Below are 22808 nucleotides of genomic sequence, written 5' to 3'. Positions count from 1 at the left end.
GGGTGCAAGATTACATTACTTCTTCACAATAATGCCCTTTGGTTACATTAGTAATTTAAAATCTTCCTGACCAGGATCTAAGATGAGCTCATACCATGCCTAGTTTTGTTCTTTGGTGACTATCTAGCAAGATTCTGGTCTTTTAGACTATATTGTTGCTGAGACCTGTTTTAACTCCTGGATTCTTCTCTGCTTTCCCAAATTGCAGCAATGGCAGCTTCTATACAAGCGTTAAATACAGTGTATAGCCATTGACTAGTTTTCATTATGTCCTTTTTCAGTATTTAATGAGATCTGAAATAGTGAACATTTTTGTTATTATCAACAGGGTCATATTAATCAAATGGTTATTAAACTTCTTTAGAGAGTTCGTTCAATTTAGAATATTTTTTAAAGTACTGCAAGCATACTCACTTATTTTGCTAATTACCCCCATGAAGTAGGCAAAACAGTCCCCTTCCACAGTTTAAAATGGGCCATCTTAGGTTCAGAGAGGATACATGAGTTTTTCAAGGCCACAAAGTTGTAAACCTAAGATATTCTTTAGTTTTTATAGGTGGTTTTCAAACAAATCTCCTGCTGCAATTGCATCCATACAGCTTTCCCAATTTTGAGTGGAAAGATCCTCTTTAAATCCTGTTATCTTTTGAAACTACTAACCACTAAAATGTTACATTCTTCATTGGTTATATTTTCTGTATTTTAGAATTAAGAATATTTGTATTTGCTTTATGTTAGCAGGAGAGGTTTGTTTTTGTTTTGAGAGAGAAAAGAAAACTAGAAAAAGTGTGTGTACACAAATCATACACACATGCCTGTAGTTTGTCGTCCTTAACTTGGTGGTGCTTTGCATGTACAATGATCAGTTATTTATATTTTTCTCTTAGCATGTATGTAATGACTTGATATGTGTAATTTTTTCGAAATTGTATGTGGAGAGTGGGATATGGGATAGCAGGGTCCCCTTTCTTCAAGGATCTTATGGTATGTTGAGGAGATAAACATTCAAGCCAGTTATTCAGTACAATATGAGAATTGCAGTAATGAAATACTCAAAGTGCAGTGCTTATCCGAAAGGGTCTTTTGTGAAAATAGTAAACTAAGAGTGAAGGCAGAGAAGCATGAAAGAGTAGGGGATGTTTGAAGAAGTATGAAAAACTTTTCTTTAGCAAAGTGGTTCTCCAGTCTTCCTTTTCCCCCAGTGTTGCCTTTGAGGATATGACTTATCCCTCTGGGAACATACATGAATGTAATAGCATGTAATTTGAAAAAGTTATTTGGTTTTTCCTATTTCTTCACCAAGTTACTTCTGCAAGTCTATAAAGGACTTTGAGCAGGAGACAACATGTCCCACGAGTGGGAACATGACTCAGATGGTAGTATAGAGGATGGTTTGGAGGGGTGTGAAGACCAGAGACACAGTCAGAATGCTAATTGTTTTAGTCTCTGTTAGAGTTTTAAATGGATCTGTTTTCTGATGTTTGCTATTAAAAAAAAAATCTTTTCCTAAAGCCGCCAGCCTTGAGCTGACCCAGAGGTTCAGCAATAGAACCAATAACTTTGCTCTCCTAGAGCACTGTAGCAGAGGGAAGGAAGAATGAAAAGACTCAAGGCACTATGGTTATAAAATCCTGACACCTGTTTTCTTTTCTTTCACCTGCTTTCAAAAGAATAATCAGTTTTGCAGCTTTATAGTCATATGTTGTTTGGTCTTTTAAAGTGATTGAGAGGGGAGAGAGATGTCTAGTGAGAGGCAGATAATCACATGGAGGAATCTTATACTGATACTTTGAAGAGCATATTTACAACAGAATAGTTTGCAGTCATTCACATTAAAGTTTTGAAGCTTTATAATAGGATGAAACCACAAGATGTGGGATTAAAGTTTCAAAAACACTTAAAAGTGGTGTTTCTTATATCCCTTGTATTAAGATACCATAAAAGGTAAAGTGGCTGATTATAGCAATATGGGACTCCAAAAAGCTAAGTACTTTTTAAATAGTAAACAACCAAATTTCTAATGTCTGAGCTTACTGTGGGATACATTTAAAGAAGGGAAAAAGGAAGATAGCAAAGTAGACATTCCTGGATCGATCTTTCTTTCTTTCTTTCTTTCTTTCTTTCTTTCTTTCTTTCTTTCTTTCTTTCTTTTTTAGTGTTTATTTAGTTTTGAGAGGGAGAGAGAGCTCATGCGTGCCTTAACTGGGGAGGGGCAGAGAGAGAGAGACAGAGGATCTGAAGCAGGCTCTGTGCTGACGGCAGAGAGCCAGATGTGGCATTCGAATTCATGAACCTTGAGATCATGACCTGAGCCAAAGTCAGATGCTTAACTGACTGAGCCATCCAGGTGCCCCTGAAACATTTTCTTAAAAATTTACTAGGAAGATCTAGGTCTGAAGTGATTCTTTGCTGGCTGGTTTGTTGTAAAAAGACAAAGAAATTAGAATATATAACCTTTGTAGAGTAGATGGTTGTTAAATATTAAGTATTCTGTGTAGTTCATTATGGTTTCATTTACATATATTACAAAGCAGTACACTTCATAGTATAAAGGGATGTTACTTGAGATGGATTAAAAATAGCACTTGAAGTAATTTGAATAAACATTTGGCCAGCATAGCCTTAAAACAGCATTTTTGTGTATGTGTAGCCCTTCAAATTCTTAGAGAAATATGGAGACTGCCTGTATTTTGGAAGCTGGATTATTTTCCTTACCTTCTTGAACTCACAGGGTTCTCTGTTGATTCATTTTTCATATGTATTTTTAATTTTTTATTTTAATTACCTGGTGCTCATCAGGACAAGTGGACTCCTTAATCCCCATACCCTATTTCACCCATCTCACCCCCCTCCCCCACTACCAACTGCCCTCTGATAACCATCAGTTTGTTCCCTGTATTCAGTCTTTTTCTTGTTTTACTTCTTCCTTACCAATTTGGATGCCTTTTATTTCTTTCTGTTGTCTGATTGCTGTGGGTAGGACTTCTAGTACTATGCTGAATAAAAATGATGAGAGTGGACATCCTATCTTGTTCCTTGGTTTTTAAGGGAAAGGCTTTCAGTTTTCCCCATTAAGAATGATGTTAACTGGGTTTTTCATATATGGCTTTTACTATGTTGAGGTATGTTCCCTCTAAACCTACTTTGTTGAGGGTTTTTATCATGCATGGGTGTTATACTTTGTCAAATACTTTTCTGTGTCTGTTGAAATGATCATATGGTTTTTCTCCTTTCTCTTATTGATGTGGTCTATCACAATTGATTCATGAATATTGAACCACCCTTGCAACCCATTAATAAATCCTACTTGATTCTGGTGAATGATATTTTTATATGTACTGTTGGACTTGGTTTACTAGTTATTTTGTTGAGGATTTTTGCATCTATGTTCATCAGAGATATTGGCCTATAGTTCTCTTCTTTTGTGATGTCTTTATCTGATGTTGGTATCAGGGCAGTGTTGGCCTCACAGAATGAATTTCGAAGTTTTCTTTTCCATTTTTTTTTTTTTTTGGAATAGTTTGAAAAGAATAGATTTTAACTCTTCTTTAAATGTCCTGCACTTTGGTTTTTTGGGAGTTTTTTGATTACTGATTCAATGTCTGTTCACATATTCTGTTTCTTCCTGTTTCAGTTTTTGTAATTTATATGTTTCTGGAAATTTATCCATTTCTTCTAGGTTGTCACAATTTGTTTGCCTATAGTTTTCCATAAGATTCTCTTATATTTTATGTTTGTACTTCTGTGGTGTTGGTTGTTATTTCTCCTCTCTCATTTGTGTTTCTATTTATTTGGGTCCTTTCCCTTTTTTTCTTGTTGAGTCTGGCTAGAGATTTATCAATTTCAATTATCAATTTTTTTCAAAGAACCAGCTCCTGGTTTAATTGATGTATTGTTTATTTTTTGTTTTTTGGATTTTTTTAGTTTCTATATCATTTATTTCTGCTCTAATCTTTATTATTTCCTTCCTTCTGTTGATTTTAGGTTTCATTTGTTGTTCTTTTCCTAGGTCCTTTAGATGTAAGGTTAAGTTGTGTATTTGAGATTTTTCTTCCTTCTTGAGGTAGGCCTGTATTGCTATAAACTTCCCTGTTAGAACTGCCTTATTGCATCCCAGAAGTTTTGGATTGTTGTGTGTTAATTTTCATTTGTTTCCATGTACTGTTTAAATTTATTCTTTTATTTACTGGTTGACCCATTCATTGTTTAGTAGCATATTGTTTAACCTCCGTGTATTCATGGTCTTTCCAGATTTTTTCTTGTGTTTGACTTCTGGTTTCATAGTGTTGTGTTCAGAAAAGGTACATGGTGTGATTTCTATCTTTTTGAATTTGTTAAGCTTTGTTTTGTGGCCTAATTGTGATCTATTTTAAAAGAATATTCCATGTGTACCTGAAAAGAATGTGCATTCTGCTGTTTTAGGATGGAATGTCCTGAATATATCTGTTAAATCCATCTGGTCCAGTGTGTCATTCAAAGCCATTGTTTTCTTGTTGATTTTCTGTTTAGATTATCTGTCCATTGATGTAGGTGGGATGTTAAAGTCCCCGACTATTATTGTATTATCATCAGTTCCTTTATATTTCTTATTGTTTTATATTATTGTTTATATTTCTTACTGCTTATATTTCTTATATTTCTTATAAATATTCTTAATATTCTTATTGTTTCTTATTGTTTATATATTCTTACTGTTTTACCCAAGTACTTGGGTGCTTTCATATTGGGGCCATAAATATTTACAATCATTCTGTCTTCTTGATGGATTGTCCCTTTTATGATCTAGTGTCCTTCTTGGCCTTTTGTCACAGTTTTTGTTTTAAAGTATATTTTGTGTGTTGTAAGTATTGCTACCCAGCAGTCTTTTGACATCTATTTGCATGATGAATGTTTCTCCATCCCCTCGCTCTCAATCTTAGGTCTAAAATGAGTCTCTTGTTGTTGTTTATTTTAGAGAGCACGAGCAGGGTAGGGGCAAAGGGTGAGAGAGAATCTCAAGCAGGCTCTCCACTCAGCATGGAGCCTGATGGTGAGGCTCAATCCCGTGACTTTGGGATCATGACTTGAAACAAAATCAGGAGTTGGACACTCAACTGCCTGAGCCACCCAGGCGCTCTGGGTCTTGTTTTTTATCCATTCTCTCACCCTGTGTCTTTTGATTAGAGTGTTTAGTCCATTTACAAATGGAGTGTTTAGTCCATTTACATTCAAAGTAATTATTGATAGGTATATATTTATTACCATTTTATTATTTGTTTTGTGGTTGTTTCTGGAGATTTTCCCTGATCTTTTCTTGTCTTTCTCTCTTTCATGGTTTACTGGTTTCCTTTAGTGATATATTTGGATTTCTTTGTCTTTATTCTTTGCTTATTTATTAGTGGTTTTGGATTTGTGGTTACCATTAGGTTTTTATAGAACATCTTCTGTATACAGCAGTCTGTATTAACTTGATGGTCATTTGAGTTTGAACCCATTCTTTATTCTTCTCCTCTCCACGTTTTAGGTATATAGCTTTACATCTTTTTATTTTGTGAATTCTTTGAGTTTTTATAGAAATACTCATTTTTACTGCTTTTGTGTTTCCTACCTTCATACTGTCATTTTTGGCCTTTCCACTTAGGACAATCCTCTTCAATATCTCTTGCATAGCCAGTTTAGTGGTCACAGACTCCTTTAGTTTTTGTTTGTCTGGGACACTTTTTATCTCTCCTTCTATTCTGAATGATAGCTTTACTGGATAGAGTATTCTTGGCTGCGTATTTTTCCCATTCAGCACTTTCACTATGTCATTCTACTCCCTTCTGGCTTGCACAGTTTCTTTTGAAAAATCGCTTGCTAGCCTTATGGGTTTTCCCTTGTAAGTTAATGACTTCTTTTGCCTTGCTGCCTTTAGTGTTTTTTCTTTATCACTATATTTTGCCATTTTAATAACAGCATGTTTTGATGTGGATCTGCTTTTGTTGATTTTCATGGGGGTCCTCTGCTTCCTGGATCTGGATATTCACTTTCTTCCTCAGAGTAGGGAAGCTTTCAGCTAATATTTCTTCAAATAAATTATCTGCCCCTTTTTCTCTTTCTTCTTCTGGGACTCCTGTAATATGAATGTTACTGCATTTGATGGAGTCACTGAGTTCCCTAAGTTTATTCTCATTTTGCATAATTCTTTTTTCTCTCTTTTGTTCAGCTTGATTACTTTCCATTACTCTGTTTTCCAGGTCATTAATTTGTTCCTCTGCTTCTTCCACCCTGCCGCTGTTCATTCCATTGGGTGTGTTTCTCATTTCATTTATTGAGCCCTTTATCTCTGCTGTGTTATTCCTTATCTGCATTAATGGCCTCACTGATGATGTCCTTCATTTTTTCCTCAAGTCCAGTGAGTATCTGTATGATCATTGCTCTAAATTCTCCATCAGGCATATACTTCTATGTATTTCACTTAGGTCTCTGATCGTGGCCTTGTAGTGTTCTTCATTTGGGACAAATTCCTCTGTCTTCTCATTTTGTCTAAGTCTCTGTGTATTAGGAAAGTCAACTATATTTCCTGTTCTTGAGCATAATGGCTTTATGAAGAACAAGTCCCATAGTACTGCGCTGTGTAGTGTTCCCTGGCCCCCAGGGCCTGGCACTTCCAGGTGTATCTCCGTTGTGTGCTGTGTATGCTCTACTAATGTGTCCTGGTCTTTTTATCCTTCACGCCAGTCGTTTGTAGAGGTTTTTTTTGTTTTTTTTTTGCCTGTTGTGAGCAGGGTTTGTTCCCTAACCTGAATGTGGGACATTTTACCTAGGTGTGCTGTGGTCTGCTTGTGAAATGGAACCTCTTGCCACTGCCCCTGGAACCAAGGCCCTGCAAAACACCGGCTAGGGAGATGAATTGTGGGCAGGGGGTTGGGCTGGTCTTCTGCTAAAGGGGGCCCATCTCGTTGGGACTAAGGCAAGCATGACTGGGAAGGGCGGTTCCACTAGAGTATAGGCAGGGCAAGGCTTGGTGTAAGAAGTTAGGTAGTGAGTGTTGGAGTGCATTGGTTCCTGCACATGGCTCTATGTTTATGCTGAGGGGTGGGGGAAGGAAATGGTGCCAGCCAGTTCCCTTGTTCCCTTAGGGGTCTCTTTGTGAACATAGTCTCTCTGGGACACATTTAACCTCCCTGCTGTGTGGTCCAGGCAATTTTCAGATGACTGTTTCCACACTGTATGTCTGCAGGCTGTTTGCCCTGCCTTTTCTTCAATAGTAGGTTCAATGCCCTCTGAGCTCTCCCAGAGCCAAGCATGCTGACCTTTAAAACTCCAGGCTTCAAGCCCCACTGGTTGCAGGAACTCATAAAATTCAGGCCTTCTCTATTTCCAGGCCAATGGCTATGGGGATTTGTTCTCCCTGTGCATTCCCTTATGTGTTGGTCTGTCTCTTGCCCTTTTCTGTGACTGCAGCTTTCTCCCCACCAGAGTGGCCACTATTGGTTTCTGTCCCAAACCATGTCTCTGCTCTTCTTACCTTCACTGTGACCCTTTCTCTACTTTTAAGTTGTGGAGTTTGTTTTGCCAGTCTTCAGATCAATTTCTGGAGTATTTAGGATGATTTGATACTTAGTTGTATTCATGGGACAAGGCAAGCCTAGGGGCCTATCTCCCCACCAGCATATTCCTCTCGGCATTTCAAGTTTTTCATCTGTATTCTAATTTCTGTTCATGCTTCTGATGGCTACTATATCACCATAATGTTTAAATTAATATTTAGCTCTTTTTTTTTTTTAATTTTTTTAATGTTTTTATTTATCTTTGAGACAGAGAGATAGAGCATGAGCAGGGGAGGGGCAGAGAGAGAGGGAGACACAGAATCTGAAGCAGGCTCCAGGCTCTGAGCTGGCAGCACAGAGCCTGACGCGGGGCTCGAACTCATGGACCTTGAGATCATGACCCGAGCTGAAGTTGGACTATTAACCGACTGAGCCACCCAGGTGCCCCAATATTTAGCTCTTTTGATAATAACTTCCTTCAGTTTTGTGTTATAACAGAAAAACTTTCACTGGGAGTCAGGGAGATGCAAATGTTTGCTGCTAAGTGGACCAGTTTTGTCCAACTGTAAATATCCTATGATTATCATCAAGGTTGACCATAACAACTGCTTTGTTAGGAGAGGATTCTCTTCACCCATTTTTTTCACATTTCAAAAGTATGTGTAGTTTGTATTCCTGAAATAATACTTAAGGATTTTCTTAAGTATTTTATTTTTGTGATTTAGTATTTTTAATTCCGAATTGTAAGTTTCATTTAATTGCCTAACTAGGAATTTCCCTGGTTTCCCTAGCCATATCCTGCAAACGAGAATTCCAAACTTGCTTCTGAGAAGGTGGATGACTATGAACATGCAGCAGATTACATGAAAAACAGTCAAGTAAGGTTACCTTTGGTAAGTTTTCATTTGTAGCATGTTTTATAGAAAATGAAAAAAAAAAAGCATATAGTATATGGAGACTTATGAAATTATTTCACTAGTTTACAAATCAGATACCTGTTAGTCTGTTTCCCCTTTTTATAGGCATAGAATATAAAATAAAATGTATTTCAGTACTGAGAACTGAGTCCTATTTCTGAGGCAGTAAGGATGGGGAGAAAGTTGTAAGCTTGGTTGGAGAGTTCCTTGCTATATCATTATATCTTAACCTGGGCACTGCTGACTCACTGTGTTCCGGAGGTAAAATTCAGGGGCTCATGAACTTTGATGGAGAAAAATTACATCTCCATTTTCAATGACTTCTGCATGCAAGCTCACATTTCTTTAATTAAGAATGTGACAGTACCACAGTGGTATTAGATATAGCTGTGATTGTCATCAATAGAAATTACAGATATTTTCATAACACATTTCTGCTGAAATCTTAGACTATTGTTTACATTTATCACTTCTTCAAAATCATATTAATTACTGGAATGGCTACTCTATCTTGTTAGTCTAAGGACATGGACAAAGTAGCACATATATTACTATATCAATGTGTTTTTTAGTATTTTAGTAACTTTAAAATATAATTTATTTCTTTTGTATGATATGTATGTTGTGATTCCTTTGTAAAAACACAAAAATCTTATTTCTTCCTACAATGCTATTGGATGTTCAAGAGAGGCTTTTTAATGTTTTCATTTTCCACGTTAAAAATATAAAATTGATGCTTTTTCCAATTATACACACACACGAATACCCTCTTTACACAGATTCACCCTTTGGTTGAGAATCGGTAGTTTAGAGAATTAGGCAGGAGAGCACAATTGAGAGGATGACATTAAAGTCTCATTGACTTTTTTGATATATTTAGATCACAGTAATATTAAAAGTAAATTATGTATACAGTTGACCCTTGAACAATGTGAGGGTTGGGTTGCTGACTCCCCATGCAGTCAGAAGTAAGCCTATAACTTTTGATTCCCCAAAATGTAACTAACAATAGCCAACTGTTGACCATAAGCCTTACCAGTAACATGATCAGTTAATACGTATTTTGTATATGTATTGTATACTATATTCTTATAGTAATGTAAGCTAGAGAAAAAATGTTATTTAAAAATCATAAGGAAAACATGTTTACAGTATGGCATTTATTGAAAAAGTCCACATATAAGTATATCTGCACAGTTCAAGCTTGTGTCGTTCAAGGGTCAACTTATATTTATAGCGAACTAGGGTTGTTTGGGCACTTCTGTCCATTGTTGAAAAATACATGTTTATGTACTTCCATATTCAATCTAAAATGTTCTTTCTTTTTTTTTTTTTTTTAATTTTAGGGAACCTTAAGTAAGTCAGAGTGGGAAGCCACAAGTGAGTATATCATCAGTGTAGATTTACAAAGATTGTTTCAGAGTGATTGTTAAAATTTGAAAACTTTGGAATTTTTTGATATACGTTAGTATGTGTGTGTGTTTTATGTTTACACAGAATCCCTGTATGTGTCTAACTCACTTTTTCTTGCACAGCTATTTAGTGCCAAGAGAAAATATATGCAGGGCATTCCTTAACATAAACTTTCATGAGCATTCTTTTTTTTTTTTTAAGTTTATTTTATTTATTATGAGAGAGACAGCATGAGTGAGGAAGGGGCAGAGAAAGAGGAGAGAGAGAATCCCAATCAGGCTGTGTGCTGAAAGCCTGGTGCAGGGCTCCAACCTGCAAAGCCATGAGATCATGACCTGAGCTAAAACCAAGAGTCAGTCGCTTAACCGACTGACCACCCAGGCACCCTTAACATTCTTAAACATTTTCATTACCTAATTGTTACTACATAGGCATCTGTATTTGCTGTTTTTACCTCAGATTTCTTTGGAAATTTTGGCTTATGGAACACTTCCATGTATTTTGTTTCTAGCCACTCTGATGTTGACTACAAAGGCATAATTAATAAGTACTAGAACATTTAGTGAAGTAGCAATGAGCAGGATATTTTAGAGGGATGTGTGATTGGGAAGGGCCTAGTACAAAGACATTCTGAAGTGAGATACCTGTATTTGGAAGAGAAGTTAGAGGCCTGGCAAATCTGTGAAGTCCGTGGTTCTTCACCAAATGGATGCTGAGAAAGCATCACCCAGGGCCTCCGTGTTAAGATGATAATACCCTAATGTAGCTGTCCTGAGGACATAAAAGGTAGTTCCCACTGTTCATTTAAGTATTTGTTGATTATGTTGAAGGCATAAGTGGTAATCAGAGACAATCTATTTGATAAATGTTGAGTATTAACTTACATAAAGTTCTGTGAAAGGGCTTTGGGGGATAAACAAAGTAAACAGTTGCAGTCTCTGCTTCCCAGATGTTTACAATCTAATGAAAGAAACAGACACAAATAAATGCAGTGCTAGGCAAACTGTTTTAAGTGCTGAAGTTTCTATAATAGGGAAAATAGCTGTAGGAGAGCCTAAGGAAAAGTAGTAAAATCTGGGAAGTAATAATAGTTGGTATAATTGAATATTTAACATGTGCTCAAGCATGACTGGAGCCTTTTCATATGTTGTAACTTATTTAATCCTCACAACTTTAAGGGTAAACTAGTCTCACTAATATCTCCTTTTCACAGATAAGAAAGCACTTAAATAACTTACCTGAGGTCACAGAGCTAACCCAACTGATTCATACTTGTACTCATGGCCTCATGGAAGCCTTTGTGAAGGGATTTTTCTTAGGACTTGCTGAATTGGAGAGAGAGGAAAAGGAAGAAATACAAATAGAGCCAACATGTTGAGCCTGTTTGTCTCAGAATATTGGTGCCCTTAGTGGAAATGGGATTATAGGACCATCAGACTGAGAAATGTGTGCCTAAACCTGTACATTTCATTACTTTTCCCAAAGTGGAGACTTAGGTATCTTAGACATCCTGCCAGTCCTAAAGTATGATGTAAGGAAAACTTTGGTCAAATGCGATGGTGGTACTAGGTATAGTTTAGAACTGTGTTTCTGTACCTCAGTGTGGACTTTAGTGATAGCTTGCAGATGAAGAATTAGATGCCCCCGGACAGTGGAGGGAGAGATAGGTTAGAGATGTGAAAAGCAGTAGGAAAGGAGCAGTGGCCACATTGCAGCCAAACTCTAACATGTCAGGATCAGTGTGGTCTTTCATGAATTACACTATTCTAAACTGGAGGATTTGTGGGCTGGAGTCACAGTCTGATAAGTAGAAGCTGTACTTCAAACTCCTCCTCATCTAATTAAACTCCTATTACAAGAACCTGTTGCTCCTCTAGAAGATTCTTTAAATGTGAAAATAAAGTAGAGAATTGTTGCTTAATTGCTTTTATAAGTGGTTCAGGATTTATTTCTTTAAATTCCAAGTGAAATGCCTACACAGAAGGCATTTTAGAGAGGAAAGAAAGTTATTAATTGTCGATCTGAAGTCAGACACTGCATCTGAGTGATTTTAAATGACCTTAGATTTAGGGAAGGTCAGGATTGCTGGATTGTCTGCCGTAGGTACCAGTGTGTTTGGGGTGGGTAGGACTGGAGACAGATCACTTGGAGTGTGGGACAAGCTAAATAACACTGCCTGCTCCTAAGTCCTGTGATACACTTACAGATATCTTAGACTGCTTTGCTTCCTTGTCTTCTGGAGGAATCTGATGTGTTGCTATGACCCTGACTATTCTCCGTCTATCTTTATACTGTGTTGCCAGCAGTATTTAATTTCTTTCTAAGTTTATTTATTTTGAAAGAGAGAATGAGCAGAGGAGGGGCAGAGGGCGGGAGACAGAGGATCCAAAGTGGGCTCTGTGTTGATAGCCGATGTGGGGCTTGAATTCATAAGCCGTGAGATGATGACCTGCGCTGAAGTCAGATGCTTAACTGACTGAGCCACCCAGGTGCCCCAATATTTCATTTCTCCCAAAAGAAATTAGGAACTAGTAGATAAGAAACAGAGAATAGTATTGCCAAAGTAGCACTTGGAAGGACTGGTGTGGTACTCCTGGACAGCTTGAGAAAAAGCTAGAGGATCAGGAGGTTTTTACATGGTCTGTAGTCATTCATCTGTACCCTGTTCAGAAGTTAACTCATGAAGGGAGGACACCAAGGTACATGGCCTACTATCTTGACTTGCTGGCTGAGTGTCCTAGTGTATGCCCTGAGCATCCTTGTGATGTTTTGAGGATTTTTCTTTTTTTAGATGTTTGCTCACCATAAAATCTACTGGTATCTTAGAAGATATAACAGATTTGAACTTCACTGTGATCCAGAATGAGGAACCGTAGATGCACTTAGGTGTCTTTGAGTAAACACGTGCCAAAGCAGGAAACCATATTTAGAGGAGAGTATTCTTGGGGCTGGAATATCACTGTTGGGCCAGATAAATATCTCTAAGCATCAGTTATCAATATCTTAATTATCAGTTATGTAGCAAAAGCTACATAGCTGTTGGCTCACTTTCCTTATCAGGCCCTACAACACAATAATTGGGTAGGTGGATGAATTTTAACATGCACGCCATGTATGTTCCTTATAGTATGTTCCTTATAATTCTTACTAGTGTTTTTTTGAATAGAAAACCTAGAGAGTCACTGCCAGAAGTCCTCGAGGTAGTGCAGCTATCCTACCCATCTCGTTCCAGATAGAAAGAATTAAGTTATAAGATTTTTTAATTTTAATTTTCTTGGTTTTATACTTTTAATTTTTCTTATCTCAAACTGTTTTTAGAGGTGTTTAGAACTGTTGAATTGGTTTTCTCAAGAGCTGTAATGTCACTATTATAGTAAGTGGATATATGTTTTCAGGTAAACAGATGTAATCCCATAGCTACTTACATATGACTCAAAATAATTGAGGACCCTTAGAAATAATGGGATTTTTCCCTTCAGAAGCTTGAGAATTTTCCCCAAATTATGAACAGGACTAAAATTGTACTGTTTAGCATGACGATATGAGAAACCAAACTCAAATTTCTATTACTTTCTTTTTAGGTATTTACTTGGTCTTTGCATTTGAGAAGCAGCAGTGAGCACATATACAGTAGCCCCAGGACAGCTGTGGCCTGTCTTGTACAGATTTGCGTGATCCATCCTAGATTTGACAACTTCCTGTTTGCTTGTTTGTTTTAATTAGTCTAAATGTGCAGGATGCTGCCGGAAACTCCAGTGTATAAATTCAACATTTGCTGTCTGTGACAGATGAACTTTTGTGTGTGTATATAAGAATGAGTTGGGACCTTTGTCTTTAAAAGTCTATTTTTAAGTAATGTTCTAAGAATTCCATTTGCCTCTCTACTCTATTAGCGCATAAAAATTATAATATGACTTGTTAAAGCTGCTGGACCCTTTCCACAGTGCTCTGATTTGTTTAATGTTTGTTTATAGTATTAAATTTATTGTAGTTGTAGAATTGATGAGGGAGCATACTGGTTTGCCGGGAGTGTGTGCTCATTTCTGTTCTGATATATAGTGTTTTTCAAGATTAAATGGATTGTGTTCTGTACAACTGAATATGTTCAGTATACATCGCTAAAGTTACAAGTTTAAAACAAAATTGTAGATGGTCATAAAGTTATTTACCTAGAATTGTAGCCAGTTATTACATTTCACTGTAAATACTAACTGTTTGCTAATACGATCTAATTCTGGAACTGGTTGGAACGTTTTAGATGCCAGCATAAAATTGTTTTGGACTTTAGGGGCTTTATCTTAAGAATTTCCTTCCATAACAATTAATGCTTCTTGTTATCAAGAATGTATTTAGACACATTTCCCTTTCTTCATTTAACAAAAATGCCGTAGCTGTTTTTCTCAAAATTTAATGAACCTGTCCCATGTGAACCTGTTGCACATTTTCCTCAGACTTACGTATGAAACTGCAATAGGAGGATGTGACTAAAGGGAACGGACAAGCAGACTTCAGGTTAATTCTCCCTGATGTCAGAGAGGATACTGGCACTGTGTGCTGTATAGATTTGTTACTCCCCTTCAGCCCAGAGAGAAGCAGTACCGGTTCTTCTATTACAACGTTGTACTTTGCACAGTAGGGTCCAGCATCTCATCATCATTCAGAATTTGCATTTGCCGTTTCAGAACTGTTACTATTTTCAGCCCTGGCTTCTTGCTTGACTCCTCTTCCAACAGACACCTAGGTGAACTGTTGTCTTTACTTTACATCACTGTTTAAAAAACTTGCCAGTGTTTAGATGTAGTGAAAAACTTACAGAGAACAAAGCAGAGCAATTATTGCGTATTCTTTTAAAAATCATTTGTTTAATGCATAGGTCTAAAGACATTACTTTCTATAACTATCCAGAGTACTTGTTTAAAAGGTAAAGTTTCTTAATTTGTTTATATATGTAGATAATTCATGGTGTTGGAGTAACAGACCTTTTAACAAGAGAACACGGGTTACCTAATTTCTGTTCCTTGTGCAGTCTGTCAACCTCCAAACTGTTACCGGTTTACAAAAATGAAGTCTTTTTGCCTTATGTGGTGGTTTGCCATAAGTTATTTGGAGAAATAAATAATAGTACTTCTGACTGTGGTGGCTGCCATTAACTAACAAAGTTTTTGTAATGGTGCTGGGGAGGTAGGGATGGTGAGCTCTTAGTGTACATATCCAGGTTCATTTTAATTCTGGGGCAGGTACCAGAAAATGTTTTGATAGTTCGATAGAGGATGTAAAGCTTCTTTATCATTTCCTATCATCATTTTCATTTAATGGTCTTAGTTAATTCTAAGCAAGTAATAAGACGTTTTTAGCCTCCTGCTCTTTAGGATCCCACTGAAGGATGGAGTGTTTGGTGGTGATACAAAGCAGAAAAGGAAGGTGGAGTCCCTGGAGCCTTCACTGAAGGGGTAGAAAGGAGCAAAGAAAACACGAGTGTATTGAGCAGATCTCTTCAGTCTGAGCAAGTAAGCTGTTGTGTGTGCAGGAGGCTTGCAGAGCCATACCAGGAGGATGCAGAGTTCTAGTGTTTCCCTTGCCCCTGAGCTTTGTTGGTCTCATGGCTGCCTCTGCTCTTCCCCCCATTCCCTGATGCGTTCCTGCTGCAGCTAAGTGTCTGGGCAGTGACTCAGGGATAACTGTTAAGAAAAGGTGGATCCTGCCCATCATCTCCCATCACCAAGGTAAAAGCTGGGAGGACTTAGCACCGCCCCCCCCCTCCCCCCCACCCCCACATACCCACAGTCTGAAAGTTTGGGGATTTTCCATTCAAGACTTGTAACTTATGAAGAGGACATGGCTCTTCACTGTCAGGTCAGTGATGTGTGAGTAGTTGTGGGAGTGACTACAGGCACTCCAATTTGTCCTCCAAGGATGAAAGAAATGATCAAACCAGCCATTTGTGAGAGGACACAACCTAAGGATTGGGAGGATTGGTCAGGGAACATGGCTGGATTTTGGCATAACAAGAATATTCAGGTTGAAGTCTTTGGGCCTAGAATACACTAAAGGAGAGCTACTGTGTAGCCACAGTGTTCAGGGAGACAAACTGACCATTTCCAGCTGCATCCAACGCGAAGGGGTCCTAACCTGTACACTATAGCCATCTGCGGGTAATGATTGCTCTTCCAGTTCCCACCAAGCCTCTGGTTCCAGTGTTACTCCCCAAAGAAATTTGACTTCTGTTAAGTAGTATGCATGATGAGTCTGAAAGGTAGATTACCAGTACAGAGTTTCCTAGCCTCCCTGGTCCCCAAACTTGGAAATTGAGGAAATGTGATTGCTATTTAAATTATGATAGCACTGATAGGCATCAGAGCAGAGGTGTATCAAGTGACGGGCTATGAGACAGGGTGCAATGTTGGTCAGCAGTGGAGATGCAGAAAAAGCATTGTCCACTATTGGAGGTCCAGATTTCCAGTCTCATTAGTTCTTCTGGGGATGTGTTCTTTGGCCTGTTTATTGCAACTAAGTTATTTTTTGGTAGATCTTCAAGTATCCTTCTACTGAAGATTTGGCTTCTTCTGTAGGTCTGCCTAAGAGGAAATGCCAGTGTGAATATTCTACCTACTGATTATTATTTTGCATTGTGATAAACTGACTTTTTGTTGTCTACCTCAGGCTTTGTATGTATTGTGAGCCAGTCACTGCCAACGCTTCTGCATCTTCAAAGTAAAGGCCAGATCCAGAACCCAGGGCCCTAAATAAAAGTTGTACTAAAATGCCTGTGGTGTTTACTGGCCCTTTAGTCAAATAGGAAGCATAGGTATATGGAATCACCACCTCCCTAGATGCTGTTATGTCAGAACTACACACCTCATTTCTCACCCTCTGACAGAGCAACATTCCTGATTCCTTGAAGGCAGTCAGTGCAGAAGCTCCTACACTTATTTATTTATAGATATATGTGACTAGCCTGGGGGGACAGCCAGCTCTTCACGTTCTCAATTTCTCCTCCGCTCCCGTGTAGCCCTGAAGCATGGGTACCTGCTCCTCACTGCAGTACTAAGCAAGTGTGGGATGCCCAAGGAATGCCCTCCTCAGTTTGGGGAGATTTTTGGGTTAACCCCAAAGCCCTCAGCTCTAGATTCATCCCAAGCCATGCTTGGGGACAGCATACCTTGGCTAAAGCCAAGTTGACAACTAACATTTATTGGGTCAGTTATTTTTCTAAATCTTTTATATGTGTTAATTCATTTTGATTCTAATAATGATTTGAAGTAAGCACTAATCCCTATTTTAATAATGAAACTGAGGCACAGAGAAGGTACAAATTTGCCCAAGGCAGAGCCAAGATTTGAACACCCATATTCCTCAAGTCCAGCCTGCACCCCAATCTCCAGGGGTGTTACAAAGACCCAGATGACTTCTCACCCGTGCACTACCCACAACTTGAAATGTTAACTGGTTGGTGCTCCAACCTTTTGGTTCAAACCTTTGATATTTAAATGTTCCCTGAGAGGAGCATTTATCCTGAGTAAGAGGATTTGGGGCAGAGAGAGCAGAAGAGCATTTGAGTGTCCTAGGGGAGGAGGGTAAAAAGTGAATAATCAACAGGCAGGAGGGCAAAGATCAACTTGGACTTCATATTTTGGTAGACTTGCTCCTTTAGCAACCAGCCCTGTAGCAAATCTAGTTTAGTCTGCATGTTAGGGAATGGGGGATGGTTCTTTTCCCACCCTCATCATTTGGAAGTGGCAGGAGGTGGTAGCATAAGTGTGAGAGTGTAGCCAAAGGGAGAGGTCAAGAGAAGGAATCACTTCTTCAGTCTGAGTTGATTAAGCAGAGGCAAATCATTTTGTTTTAAAATTTTTAAATGAAATGTAACATATACTAGTCGATTTTTCACAAATGGAACACAAATACAGTCATCACTTAAATCAACAAACTGTTACCACCAACCCAGATGGCCCCTCATGTTCCCTTCCAGGTACTACCTCCCCAAGCATAACCACTATCTGACTTCTAAGAACATAGAGTAGATTCGTCTGTTTTTGGACATCATATAAATGGAATCAAATAGTATGTATTCTCTTATATCTGGCTTATTTGCTCTACATTATGTTTGTAAGATTTCTGTTGCATGTATTTATATGTGGTTCCTTCTGTCTGTATAGTACTCCATTGTGTAAATAAACCACATATTTATCCAATGGATGTTTGGTTCATTCCCAGGTTCGGAACTATTATTGATAGTACTGCCTCAAATATTCTAGTACATGAATTTTGGTACACATAGGTACTCATTTCTGCCTAGCATTGTAATTACAGGGTCCCATTATGTACATTATATTCAGTTTACTGGATACTGCCAAACAGTTTTCAAAAGTTCCAATTGCCCCACACTTGGTAGTGTCAATCTTTGTCATTTTATTCTGACAGGCATGTGGTGGTATCTCACTGTGGCTTTAGTTTTCACTGATTATTAATCAGATTTCATTTCACTTTTCATATAATTCTTGCCTTTTGATTATCCTCTTTTTAAATATCTGTTCAGGTTCTTGCCCACTTTTCTGTTCGATGGACTATCTTTTGTATTGTCTTGTGGTTTTCAAAAATATATCAATTTCGGATACATGTCATTTGTTGAATGTATTATGTTGTGAGACTATATGAAATATACATATAATACATATGAAAATAAGCTGTTAATTTTAATACAGTATACCAGTGTTCTCTTTCATAGTTGGCATATTTTGCTTAAGAAATATTTGTCTATTCTGAGATCATGAATGTGTCCTATGTTTTCTTCAAAATCTTTTTTGTTTTACCTTTTACTTTTAAATCTGAATCATACTGATTTTTTTGTTAATGTGAGCTAGGGTTTAAGGTAGAAGTTTTCCTCTATGGATTTTTAGCTCTCCCAGCACCACTTCTTGATAAAAACCATCTTGTTTCCCCTATACCACTGTTTTTTTACCTTTTTGATGTATAAGGTGATCATACATGTGTGGGTTTGTTTCTGAACTCTGTTCTGTTCCATAGGTCAGCTTATTTATCCATGCACCAATACCACACTATCTTAATTATGTCTTTGTAATAGGTCTTGATATCAATAAAAGGATACAAAGGTAGTTTTAGCTTGTTAATTAAGTTGAGCAAAGTGAAGAGTGTTACATGATGAATGCATAGAGATAGGCAAGGGTGGAAAGAAACCTAGATATTCTAAAATCAGTGGAAAGCCACAAGAGGATTATATCAGCGTGACAATCTTTTAAAAGATAGCCCTGATCAATAAAGATAGAAAAGATTTAAACAACATTATCAATGTCATCTATATTATATTATTATATATTATATTAATATAAATTAATATATATTAATATAAATGTCATATATTATATAAATGTCATCTATAGAACACTTAACACAATAGACATTATTTTTAGGCATAAATGAAATATTATTCAGGGTAGACCATGGAACAAATGTCCATAAAATTAAAAGGATTAAAATCATACAAAACATTTTTCCTACCACAATAGAATTAGAAATCAAAGGCAGAAGGAAATTTGAGAAATCTACAAATACTTGGAATTAAACCAAAGGACTTTCTAAATAGCCCATGGGTCAAAAAAGAAATGACAAGGGAAATCAAAATATTTTGAGCTAAATGAAAATAAAAACACATCAGGATGTGTGGGATGAAGCGAAAGCAGTACTTAGAGGGAAATGTATAGCTATAAAAACCTATATTGGGAAAGAAAAAATAAAAAGGAGATCTCTAGTCAATAACCTAAGATTCCACTTAAGAAACTAGAGGGGCATAGGCACTGGGGAAGAATAAGCATATTAAACCCAAAGCAAAAAGAAAGAAGGAAATAAGAATGAAAAAGAAATAGAAGACAGAAACAATAGAGAAAATCAAAATAAAAAATTGATTCTTTGAAAAGATCAACAAAATTGACAAACTGTTAGCTAGATGATGAAAAAAAGATAACTTAGCAAAATGAAGAATGAAAGACGAACTCACTATCCAAAAAAAAAAAAAAAAGGATTGTAAAGGAATAATACGAACAATTTTATGTTAAGGAACAATTTGTATTCAGACAAAAAGGACCCAAAATACTGAAACTGACTTAAAAAAATAGGGAATCTGAATAGTAAAAAAAAAAATCGAATAAGTACTTAAAAATCTGTCCACAAAGAGAAACTCAGGCCCAGATGGCTTTACTGGTGATTTCTGTGAAAAATATTTAAGGAAGAAACAATACCAATCCTTCATAAACTCTTCTACAAAGTAGAGAAGGAGGGAGTATTTCCCATCTCCTTCTATGAGGCTCTGATACCAAAGCCAGGAAAAGACATCACAAGTAAAGAAAACCAGTATCTCATGAATATAATTCCAAAAATCTCCAACAAAACACTAGCCAACGGAATCCAGCAGCGTATAAAAAAGATTATATACCGGGGCGCCTGGGTGGCGCAGTCGGTTAAGCGTCCGACTTCAGCCAGGTCACGATCTCGCGGTCTGTGAGTTCGAGCCCCGCGTCAGGCTCTGGGCTGATGGCTCGGAGCCTGGAGCCTGTTTCAGATTCTGTGTCTCCCTCTCTCTCTGCCCCTCCCCCGTTCATGCTCTGTCTCTCTCTGTCCCAAAAATAAATAAAAAACGTTGAAAAAAAAATTTAAAAAAAAAAAAAAAAGATTATATACCACAATTAGGTAGGATTTATTCCAGTAATGCAAAGGTGGTTTAACATCTGAAAATAAAATTAATATCACTCACCATATTAATAAAAGGAAGAACCACATGATCACTGCAATAGACAAAGTGTTTTATAAAAATCTGACATCTCTCATGATAAAATTCAACAAACCTGGAATAGAAGGGAACCTCTTCAGCCTGATCAAAGGCATCTGCAAAAACCAACAGCTAACATCATACTTAATGAAGACAGATAAAATAAGGTATAAGACAAAGATATTCACTCTCACCACTTCTATTTAATGTTATACTGGAGGTTGTAACCAGTGTAATCAAGCAAGAAAAAGAAGTGAAAGACACCCACATTGAAAAAGAATGAGTGAAACAGTCTTATTTGCAGACAACTATATATAGAAAATTCTAAAATATTCACACCCATAAAAAATTGTAAGTTCAGCAGTTACATGATACAAGATCAATATACAAAAAGTAGGTTGTCTTCCTATGTACTATCAATGAACAATTCAAAAATGGGATTCAGAAAAAATTCAGTTCACAAATAAAATACTTAGGAATAAGTTTAGCAAACAAAAACCCTAAGGTTTGTACATTGAAAACTTCAAGATATTGCTGAGAAAAATTAAAGACCTAAGGAAAGAGGCATTTCAAGTTCATATATTGAGATACTCAATATTGTTAGGATCACAACTTACCCCCAAATGGTCTATAGATTCAATGCAATCCCCATAGAAATTTCAGTAAGCTTTCTTCGCAGAAATTGACAAACTGATCCTAAAATTTATATATTACTGCAAAGGACCCAGCAGCAAATTTTTAAAAGAACAGAGTGAGAGGACTTAACACTTCTTGATTTCAAAATTTGCTATAAATATATAGTAATTAAGACAGTGTGGCATGAGCATAGACATACAGATCAACGGGAGAGAATGTAGAGTACAAAAATAAACTCATATTTAAGTCCATTGATTTTCAAGAGAGATGCCACAATATATAGGGAAAGGATAGTCTTCTTGACAAATGGTGATGGTGCAATTTTGACCCTTATCTTACACCATATGCAAAAATTAACTCAAAATGGATTCAAGACCTAATTTAAGAACTGAAACTATAACACTTTTAGAAGAAAACATAGGGAAAAGTCCTCATGACCCTGGGTTAGTCAAAGATTTCTTAGATATGATACCAAACTCATTCATCCATTAAAATATGATTGATAAATTGGACTTTATCAAAATTTAAAATTTTGTGCATTAAAAGACACTGGTTAAAGAAATTAATAGCCTATAGAATGGGAAAAATATTTGCAAATCATATTTGTGGCAAATGACTTGTATCCAGAATATACAAAGAACTCTTAAAACTCAATGAGGCAAACAATCCAGTTTACAAATCGGCAAAATATTTGAACAGAGGTTTACAAAAGAAGACATACAAATGGCTAAAAAGCACAGGAAAAAAATCATCATCATTAGTCATTTGGAAATCCAGTTTAAAACCATAACACAGTACCACTTTCCATCCACTAGAATGGCATAACCAAAATGAACAGACAAGTGTTGGGGAGGACATGGTGAAGAGGGAGCCCTCATATGTTGCTCCTGAGAATGCAAAACAGCATAGCCACTTTGGAAAGCAGCTTGACATTTTCTTAAAATGTTAGACATAAATTTACCATATGACCCATAAAATCTACTCCTAGGGGTCTACCCAAGAGAAATGAAAACATATGTCCACACGTAAGACTTGTATGTCAGTGTTCACAGCATTATTCATAGCAGCTCAAATGTGGAAGCAATCCACATATCTATCAACTGTGAACAGATAAACAAAATGTGGTGTATCCTTACAATGGAATATTCAGCAATAAAAAGGAATGAACTTCTTATACATGATACAATATAAATGAACCTCCAAAACTGTATGCTGAATAAAAGAGGTCAGATTCAGAAGAGTATATATTGTGTGATTCCATGCATATGAAATGGCCTTTGAAAAGGCAAGTGCATGGACAGAGGTCAGCAAAAATTTTCTGTAAAGGGCAATGCAGTAAATATTTTAGGCTTTGTCAGCCATACAGTCTCTCTTTTAACGAAGCTCTGCAGTTGTTGGGAGAAAGCTGTGGTATACTGTAATGTAAATGAATGGGCACGGTTTGTGTTTCCAAGAAACTATTTACAAAAACAGGCCACAGGCTAGATCTGGCCCATGATAGTAGTTTGTAGACCCCTACTATGGAGGCAGGAAGTAGATTAATGTTTGTTT

At 37.0% G+C, this 22808-nt stretch overlaps 1 protein-coding gene across 7 annotated transcripts in view; it reads left to right on the top strand.

The window, feature by feature from the left end:
• RNMT (RNA guanine-7 methyltransferase) overlaps positions 1 to 22808 on the top strand; it is a 58358-nt gene that overhangs the window by 17021 nt on the left and 18529 nt on the right. For 6 of the 7 annotated variants that reach the window (XR_006195565.1, XR_006195567.1, XR_006195566.1 and 3 more), the window contains exons 9-10: positions 8303 to 8404; positions 9775 to 9808. Coding sequence is in view for 3 of the 7 variants with exons in the window: in XM_042911653.1 (XP_042767587.1) it covers positions 8303 to 8404; positions 9775 to 9808 (136 nt within the window). In the remaining 4 variants the exon portion in view is untranslated. Of the gene's footprint in view, positions 1 to 8302; positions 8405 to 9774; positions 9809 to 13422; positions 18034 to 22808 lie in introns of those variants that run through there. The other variant, XM_042911652.1, reaches the window with a different exon arrangement.

The sequence above is a fragment of the Panthera leo genome, chromosome D3, assembly GCF_018350215.1.
Source record: "Panthera leo isolate Ple1 chromosome D3, P.leo_Ple1_pat1.1, whole genome shotgun sequence".
NCBI classification, from domain to species: domain Eukaryota; kingdom Metazoa; phylum Chordata; class Mammalia; order Carnivora; family Felidae; genus Panthera; species Panthera leo.
Note: the sequence above shows the minus strand (reverse complement) of the source record. Positions and strands in the feature narration are given on the sequence as shown.